The 10,002-nt window shown below is 38.1% G+C and overlaps 1 protein-coding gene across 1 annotated transcript; it reads right to left on the bottom strand.

Moving 5' to 3' along the window:
- Positions 1–16: 16 nt before the first annotated feature.
- On the bottom strand, positions 17–9,348 carry LOC106893782 (CD209 antigen-like protein C; the record flags this gene model as incomplete). The annotated part of the gene is made up of 6 exons (XM_014952004.1): positions 17–341; positions 633–739; positions 4,616–4,785; positions 4,992–5,081; positions 6,506–6,568; positions 9,226–9,348. Coding segments are annotated over 6 exons (689 nt in total), but the record flags the coding sequence as incomplete, so codon positions are not given.
- Positions 9,349–10,002: the final 654 nt, after the last annotated feature.

A 10,002-nucleotide genomic window follows, 5' to 3' on the forward strand; every position in this document is an offset into this window, starting at 1 on the left:
GAATTTTACCAAAAATCACTTTTTTTGGCTCATTTTAGTTACAAGGGAGGGGTCGTTTAATTTTTTAGGGGCGATTTATGGGAGAAGGGGGAACGTTTTCCCCTGAACGATGGGAATTCACCTCGTTTTCTCAGCAGGAAGTTGGAAAAATTGCTTTTTTTTTTTGGGGGGGTGAAAATTGCCCAGATTTGGGGAAAAAAAAAAATCAGCAATTCCAGGATTTCTCACAAATCCATCGGTTTGGGTGGGAACAACGAGCGTCGCTCCAGATGCCGCCGGGGCCGATGATCCCACAATCCTTCTCCTCCCGCTCCTTGTCCTTCTTCCACGTGTTCCAGTAGCTGCAAAATGGGGGAAAATCAGCCCAAAACGGGCAAAAGCCAACAAAAAAACCTCAAAAAGAGCCCAAATCGCTCATTTTAAGGCCTAAAAAGCAGCAAAAATGCGCTTTTTTTCAACACCGCCGCCACCAAAACACCCTCAAACACCCCCAAAACTCCCAACCCAAGTTTTTCCACCCTGAAACCTTTGGAATTCTGTCAAAATGTCAAAAAATAAAGCTTTTTTGGGTGGATTTCCCCCTTTTTTTTGGTTTATCATCGATTTTTTTCCCGTTTCTGGGGGATTTTTACCTAAAATTGACCTGTTGGCCGTTGGTCCAGACCCACGTTCCTTCCACCAGTTCGTCCGTCGCCCCCAACCAGTAGGTCCCAGTCTCGATGTTGTCCATCAGGAAACCCTACCCCCCAAAAAAACCCCAAATTTGGTGAATTTCAGATATAAAAAAAAGAAGGTTTTGGAAATCCTGCTCCCAATGTTTTCCTTCGGGAAATTCTACCCCAAAAAACCACCAAAATTAGTTAAAACGCTCACAAATTTAAGAATTCTGATGGATGACGGAGCAACTGGAGGATTTTGGGGTCAGCCTGGTGATATCTGAGTGTTTTTTGGGGTAAATAATGACTAATTTGGGTCTGTTGAAGAAAAGGGCTCCAAAAAGGAGTTTTTTGAGGGTTTTTCACCATTTTTAGCAATTTTTCCCCAAAAACAAGAAGCTGACAACAATGGAACTTGCCTTGGCCTTTGGAACTTCCCTCCACTCTCAACATTTCTGGGCCAAATTGGCCAATTTTGGTTAATTTGGGTTTAAAAAATAGGGTTAGAGCGCTCACAAAATTAAGAATTCTGATGGATGACGGAGCAACTGGAGGATTTTGGTGTCAACCTGGTGATATCTGAGTGTTTTTTGGGGTAAATAATGACTAATTTGGGTCTGTTGAAGAAAAGGGCTCCAAAAAGGAGTTTTTTGAGGGTTTTTCACCATTTTGAGCACTTTTTCCCCAAAAACAAGAAGCCGTCATCAATGGAACTTGGCTTGACCTTTGGAACTTCCCTCCACTCTCAACATTTCTGGGTCAAATTGGCCAATTTTGGTGAATTTGAGTTAAAAAAATAGGGTTTGAGAGATCCTGCTGCGAATGTTGTTGTTTGGGAATAGCAATTTTTCCCCAAAAACAAGAAGCTGACAACAATGGAACTTGCCTTGGCCTTTGGAACTTCCCTCCACTCTCAACATTTCTGGGCCAAATTGGCCAATTTTGGTTAATTTGGGTTTAAAAAATAGGGTTTGAGAGATCCTGCTGTGAATGTTATTTGGGAAATTTTACCCCCAAAAAACCCATTGAAATTAGTTAAAAATTAGGTTTTTCTCTAAAAACAAGAAGCCAACATCAACGGAACTTGCCTTGACCTTTAGAACTTTCCTCCACCCTCAACATTTCTGGGTCAAATTGGCCAATTTTGGTTAATTTGGTAGGGTTTGAGAGATCCTGCCACGAATGTTATTTGGGAAATTTTACCCCCCAAAAACCCATTGAAATTAGTTAAAAATTAGGTTTTTCCCTAAATCAAGAAGCCAACATCAATGGAACTTGGCTTGACCTTTGGAGCTTCCCTCCACTCTCAACATTTCTGGGTCAAATTGGCCAATTTTGGTGAATTTGAGTTAAAAAAGTAGGGTTTGAGAGATCCTGCTGCGAATGTTGTTGTTTGGGAAATTCTACCCCCCAAAAAAATTTGGTTAAAAATTAGGTTTTTCCCTAAATCAAGAAGCCAACATCAATGGAACTTGGCTTGACCTTTGGAGCTTCCCTCCACTCTCAACATTTCTGGGTCAAATTGGCCAATTTTGGTGAATTTCTAAAAACAAGAAGCCAACATCAACGGAACTTGCCTTGACCTTTAGAACTTTCCTCCACCCTCAACATTTCTGGGTCAAATTGGCCAATTTTGGTTAATTTGGGTTAAAAAAATAGGGTTTGAGAGATCCTGCTGCAAATGTTTTGGTTTGGGAAAAACATCGATGGAACTTGCCTTGGCCTTCGGAGCTTCCCTCTACCCTCAACATTTCTAGGCCAAATGGGCCAATTTTGGTTAATTTGGGTTAAAAAAATAGGGTTTGAGAGATCCTGCTGCAAATGTTTTGGTTTGGGAAATTTTACCCCCGAAAAACACCAAATTTGGTTAAAAATTAGGTTTTTCCCTAAAACCAAGAAGCCGATATCGATGGAACTTGGCTTGACCTTTGGAGCTTCCCTCTACCCTCAACATTTCTAGGCCAAATGGGCCAATTTTGGTTAAATTGGGTTAAAAAAAATAGGGTTCTGAGGATCCGGAAATTCTACCCCCCAAAACCACTGAAATTAGTTAAAAATTAGGTTTTTCCCTAAAACCAAGAAGCCGATATCGATGGAACTTGGCTTGACCTTTGGAGCTTCCCTCTACCCTCAACATTTCTAGGCCAAATTGGCCAATTTTGGTGAATTTGAGTTAAAAAAATAGGGTTTGAGAGATCCTGCTGCGAATGTTGTTGTTTGGGAAATTCTACCCCCGAAAAACACCAAAATTAGTTAAAAATTAGGTTTTTCCCTAAAAATAGAAGCCAACATCAATGGAACTTGGCTTGACCTTTGGAGCTTCCCTCCACTCTCAACATTTCTGGGTCAAATTGGCCAATTTTGGTGAATTTGAGTTAAAAAAATAGGGTTCTGAGGATCCGGAAATTCTACCCCCCAAAACCACTGAAATTAGTTAAAAATTAGGTTTTCCCCTAAAAACAAGAAGCCAACATTGATGGAACTTGCCTTGGCCTTTGGAACTTCCCTCCGCCTTCAATATTTTGAGGTCAACTTGGCCAATTTTGGTTAATTTGGGTTAAAAATCTGGGGATCCTGTTCGAAATGTTTTTCTTCGGGAAATTCTACCCCCCAAAACCACCGAAATTAGTTAAAAATTAGGTTTTTCCCTAAAACCGAGAAGCCGACATCGACGGAACTTGCCTTGACCTTTAGAACTTTCCTCCACCCTCAACATTTCTAGGCCAAATTGGCCAATTTTGGTTAATTTGGGTTAAAAATCTGGGGATCCTGTTCGAAATGTTTTTCTTCGGGAAATTCTACCCCCCAAAACCACCGAAATTAGTTAAAAATTAGGTTTTTCCCTAAAAATAAGAAGCCGACATCCATGGAACTTGCCTTGGCCTTTGGAACTTCCCTCCGCCTTCAATATTTTGAGGTCAAATTGGCCAATTTTGGTTAATTTGGGTTAAAAAAACAGGGTTCTGGAGATCCCGTTCCAAATGGATTACTTTGGGAAATTCTACCCCCGAAAAACACCAAAATTAGTTAAAAATTAGGTTTTTCCCTAAAAATAAGAAGCCGACATCCATGGAACTTGCCTTGGCCTTTGGAACTTTCCCCCACTCTCAACATTTCTAGGTCAAATTGGCCAATTTTGGTTAATTTGGGTTAAAAATCTGGGGATCCTGTTCGAAATGTTTTTCTTCGGGAAATTCTACCCCCCAAAACCACCGAAATTAGTTAAAAATTAGGTTTTTCCCTAAAACCGAGAAGCCGACATCGACGGAACTTGCCTTGACCTTTAGAACTTTCCTCCACCCTCAACATTTCTAGGCCAAATTGGCCAATTTTGGTTAATTTGGGTTAAAAAAACAGGGTTCTGGAGATCCTGTTCCAAATGGATTCCTTTGGGAAATTCTACCCCGAAAAACACCAAAATTGGTTAAAAATTAGGTTTTTCCCTAAAACAAGAAGCTGACATCAATGGAACTTGCCTTGACCTTTAGAACTTTCCTCCACCCTCAACATTTCGAGGTCAAATTGGCCAATTTTGGTGAATTTGAGTTCAAAAAACGGGGTTTCAAGCCCTGCGTTGGCCCCGGGGCTATTTTTTTCCCGAAAGCGGGTATTTTTAGGGTTGGGAAAATGGTGATTTTTGGGCGACCGACCTGCTCGGGCTCGGAGTCGACGATGAGGAGGTGGGCGCCCAGGTCCGCGCAGGTTTCTCGCGCCTCCGCCCACGGCGTCGTCTCCGTCGAGAAGAAATAACAACTTTTCAAGAAGCTGACATCAATGGAACTTGCCTTGACCTTTAGAACTTTCCTCCACCCTCAACATTTCGAGGTCAAATTGGCCAATTTTGGTGAATTTGAGTTCAAAAAACGGGGTTTCAAGCCCTGCGTTGGCCCCGGGGCTATTTTTTTCCCGAAAGCGGGTATTTTTAGGGTTGGGAAAATGGTGATTTTTGGGCGACCGACCTGCTCGGGCTCGGAGTCGACGATGAGGAGGTGGGCGCCCAGGTCCGCGCAGGTTTCTCGCGCCTCCGCCCACGGCGTCGTCTCCGTCGAGAAGAAATAACAACTTTTCCCAAAATTTTTCCACCCGGAGGAGCATTTCCTCCCGTCCGTCACCGATTTACAAATCAGCCCTGAAACGCCCCAAAAAAACCCCCAAAATCGGGAAAAAAAAATCAGCTTCCTCCCACCAACAACCCCCCAGAGGTTCCTTTAAAAGGCGACGCTCCAAATCGCCGGAAATCCCCCCAATTTCCTGTCGCCGCCGCTGGAAAAGGGATTTAGGGGTGAAAATTAAGGTTTTTCGCGCCGAGTTGACAAAAATCGGTGTTTTTTTTACCCGCCACATCTTGTAATTCTTGGTAATATTGGTGCATCCCGCTCCGCAGCCGCGTCAGCTGCCGCCGCGTCTCCTCCAGCTCCTGCCGAACTGGGGGGGAAAAGGACAAAAAACATCAAAAATGCGTCATTTTACCCAAATCTTAAATTTTTTTTTTCACCCCTTCATTATTTTTCCCCAGGTGGAAATGGCAGTTTTCTACCAAAATTTCCTCCATCACCACGTGGGTTTTTTTTTTCCCTCTTTAATGACATTTTCCCCACGATATCACCCAAATTTTCATTTAATTAATCACCCCTTTGGCAGAAATTAAGGATTTTTCCCCAAATATTTGATTTTTGCAGAATTTTCATCCTTCATTTAATTTATCACCAGTTTGGTAAAAATTAAGGATTTTTCCCAAACTATTTGATTTTTGCCTGATTTTTTATAGGATGCTCATCCTTTGTTTGGTAGAAATTAAGAATTTTTCCCAAAATATTTGATTTTTTTCCAGATTTTTGAACAGGATTTTTCATCTTTCGTTTAATTAATCACTTGTTTGGTAAAAATTAAAAATTAATGATTTTTCCCCCAATATTTGATTTTTGCAGGATTTTTTATAGGATTTTCATTCTTTGTTTAATTAATCACCTGTTTGGCAGAAATTAAGAATTTTTCCCCAAATATTTGATTTTTGCAGGATTTTTTATAGGATTTTCATTCTTTGTTTAATTAATCACCCATTTGGTAAAAATTAAAAATTAATCATTTTTCCCCAAAATATTTGATTTTTGCAGGATTTTTATAGGATTTTCATTCTTCATTTAATTAATCACCCGTTTGGCAGAAATTAAGAATTTTTCCCCAAATATTTGATTTTTGCAGAATTTTCATCCTTCATTTAGTTAATCACCTGTTTGGTGAAAATTAAGGATTTTTTTCCAAACTATTTGATTTTTGCCTGATTTTTTTATAGGATGCTCATCCTTTGTTTAATTAATCCCTCGTTTGGTAGAAATTAAGAATTTTTCCCAAAATATTTGCTTTTTTTCCAGATTTTTGAATAGGATTTTTCATCTTTCGTTTAATTAATCACCCATTTGGTAAAAATTAAAAATTAATGATTTTACCTCAAATATTTGATTTTTGCCTGATTTTTAATAGGATGCTCCTCCTTTGGTAGAAATTAAGAATTTTTCCCAAAATATTTGCTTTTTTTCCAGATTTTTGAATAGGATTTTTCATCTTTCGTTTAATTAATCACCCGTTTGGTAAAAATTAAAAATTAATGATTTTTCCCCAAATATTTGATTTTTGCAGGATCTTTTATGGGATTTTCATTCTTCGCTTTTAATTAATCACCCGTTTGGCAGAAATTAAGGATTTATTTAATTGTTGATTTTTGGAGCAGAATCGGGAACCGCTCGAAAAAACAATTCCAAAAAATTCCATTTTTCCCTAATTTACACCAAAACGGGCAAAAAACAGCACCAGAAAAAACCCAAACACCCCCAAAACTCCTGAGAACTCACCGTTTTCTTCATTTTCTGAGTAGTTCGACCTCAAAAGCTTCAATTCCTCCAAAATTTGCATTTCTGAAAGGGAAAATGAACAAAAGCTTGAATTTGCCCAATTTATGGGGTTTTTTTAGGGAGAATGGGAGATTCTGGAGAGGAAATTTGGAGCTAAAACCCCCCAAAATTGAAATTTCCTTGTGGAATTAAAAACCCAAATTCAAATTTCAGCTCGGAATTAAATCCAAACCCAAATTCCCGCGTGGAAATAAAACCAAATTAAAATTCAAATTCCTGGGTAGAATTAAAATTCAAACTCCCACATGGAATTAAATCCAAATTCAAATTAAATTGTGGAATTAAAGCACCAAATTCAAATTCCCAAATGGAATTCAAACCAAATTTAAATTCCAATGTGGAATTCAAACCAAATCCAAATTAAGATGTGAAATTAAATCACCAAATTCTAATTTCCGCATGGAATTCAAACCAAATTCAAATTCCCACATGGAATTAAATCCAAATCCAAATTCAAATGTGGAATTAAATGACCAAATTCAAACATGGAATTAAAACCAAATTCAAATGTGGAATTAAAATCAAATTCAAATTCAAATGTGGAATTCAAACCAAATCCAAATTCAAATGTGGTATTAAATCACCAAATTCAAATTTCCGCATGGAATTAAATTACCAAATTTAAATTCAAACATGGAATTAAAATCAAATTCAAATTCAAATGTGGAATTCAAACCAAATTCAAATTCCCATGTGGAATTAAATCCAAATCCAAACTCAAATGTGGGATTAAATCACCAAATTCAAATTCTCACGTGGAATTAAATCACCAAATCCAAATTCACATGTGGAATTAAATCACCAAATTTAAATTCAAACGTGGAATTCAAACCAAATTCAAATTTCCACATGGAATGAGATCCAAATTCAAATCCAAATGTGGAATTAAATCACCAAATTCAAACTTGGAATTAAATCACCAAATTCAAATTCCCACATGGAATTAAATCACCAAATTTAAATTCCAATGTGGAATTAAATCCAAATCCAAATTCGAATGTGGAATTTAATCACCAAATTCAAATTCCCATGTGGAATTCAAACCAAATTCAAATTCAAACATGGATTTCAAACCAAATTCTAATTCCTTCATGGAATTAAATCACCAAATTCAAATGTGGAATTAAAACAAAATTCAAGTTTCCGCATGGAATGAAATCCAAATCCAAATTCAAATGTGGAATTAAATCACCAAATTCAAATTCAAACGTGGATTTCAAACCAAATTCAAATTCCCACGTGGAATTAAATCACTAAATCCAAATTAAAATGTGGAATTAAAATAAATTCAAATTCAAACGTGGAATTCAAACCAAATTCAAATTCCTGCATGGAATTAAATCACCAAATTTAAATTCAGATGTGGAATTAAAATAAAATTCAAATTCAAATGTGGAATTAAATCACCAAATCCAAATTCAAATGTGGAATTAAATCAAATTCCATTTCAAATGTGGAATTCAAACCAAATTCAAGTTTCCACGTGGAATTAAATCACCAAATCCAAATTCTCCCATGGAATTCAAACCAAATTGAAATTTCCACATGGAATTAAATCACCAAATTTGAATTCAAATGTAGAATTCAAACCAAATCCAACTTCAAATTTGGAATTAAATCACCAAATCCAAATTCTCCCATGGAATTCAAACCAAATTGAAATTTCCACATGGAATTAAATCACCAAATTTGAATTCAAATGTAGAATTCAAACCAAATCCAACTTCAAATTTGGAATTAAATCACCAAATCCAAATTCAAATGTGGAATTCAAACCAAACCCAAGTTTCCACATGGAATTAAATCCAAATCCAAATTAAAATGTGGAATTAAAACCAAATTCAAATTCAAACATGGATTTAAAACCAAATTCAAATCTCCACAAGGAATTAAATCACCAAATTTAAATTCCAATGTGGAATTAAATCCAAATCCAAATTCAAATGTGGAATTAAAATAAAATCCAAATTCAAATTTGGAATTAAATCACCAAATTCAAACGTGGAATTCAAACCTAATTTCAAGTTTCCACATGGAATTCAAACCAAATTCTAATTCTAACATGGAATTCAAACCAAATTCAAATTTGGAACTAAATCACCAAATCCAAATTCTCACATAGAATTCAAACCAAATCCAAATTCAAATGTGGAATTCAATCACCAAATTCAAATCCCTGCATGGAATTAAATCACCAAATTCAAATTCTCACATGGAATTAAATGTCCAGATTAAAATTCAAACGTGGAATTCAAACCTAATTTCAAGTTTCCACATGGAATTCAAACCAAATTCAAATTTGGAACTAAATCACCAAATCCAAATTCTCACATAGAATTCAAACCAAATCCAAATTCAAATTTGGAATTAAATCACCAAATTCAAATCCCTGCATGGAATTAAATCACCAAATTCAAATTCTCACATGGAATTAAATGACCAGATTAAAATTCAAACGTGGAATTCAAACCAAATTCAAATTCAAATGTGGAATTAAATCACCAAATTTAAATTCCAATGTGGAATTAAAATCAAATTTAAACTCAAATGTGGAATCAAACCACCGAATCCAAATGGGGAATTGAATCTCTATTTTTCTAGTTGGAAATGCTGTATGTTGGTGTTTTTCCCCAAACCCCGGGTTTTCCCCCCAAACTCACGCTGGCGCAGCCCCAGGGCGAGCAGCAGGACCCAGCCCCCCGCGCTCAGCCCCACCAGCACGTAGAGAGGGGCCACCCCCCGCAAACAGCGCCCCCTGCGGGCCGGAGCCGGAACGTCCGCACCTGGGGGGGGAGAGAGAAATTGGGGGGAAAAAGCTCACTTTTGGGTCAGAGGACTCTGAGGTAATGGGGGGGGAAATTGGGGTGAAAAACCTCACTTTTGGGTCTGATACCTCCTAGGGGTGGGGGAGGAAACTGGGGTGAAAAACCTCAGGTTTGGGTCTGGATGAATCAAAAGGGAAATGGGGGGGGAGAAATTGGGGGTAAAAATCTCATTTTTGGGTCTGGATGAAAGGGTAATGGAGACGGGATGGGGGGGGAATTGGGGTGAAAAACCTTATTTTTGGGTCTGAGGCCTCCAAGGGGTGATGGAGGGGATGAGAGAAATTGGGGTGAAAAACCTCAGGTTTGGGTCTGGATGAATCAAAAGGGAAATGGGGATGGAAGGGAGGGGAGAAGAATTGGGGTGAAAATCCTAATTTTTGGGTCTGGATGAAAGGGTAATGGAGACGGGATAGGGGGGAATTGGGGTGAAAAACCTCAGGTTTGGGTCTGGATGAATCAAAAGGGAAATGGGGATGGAAGGGAGGGGAGAAGAATTGGGGTGAAAATCCTAATTTTTGGGTCTGGATGAAAGGGTAATGGAGACGGGATAGGGGGGAATTGGGGTGAAAAACCTCAGGTTTGGGTCTGGATGAATCAAAAGGGAAATGGGGA

This window comes from Calidris pugnax, unplaced genomic scaffold (assembly GCF_001431845.1).
Source record: "Calidris pugnax isolate Ruff unplaced genomic scaffold, ASM143184v1 scaffold242, whole genome shotgun sequence".
In the NCBI taxonomy this organism is placed as follows: Eukaryota; Metazoa; Chordata; class Aves; order Charadriiformes; family Scolopacidae; genus Calidris; species Calidris pugnax.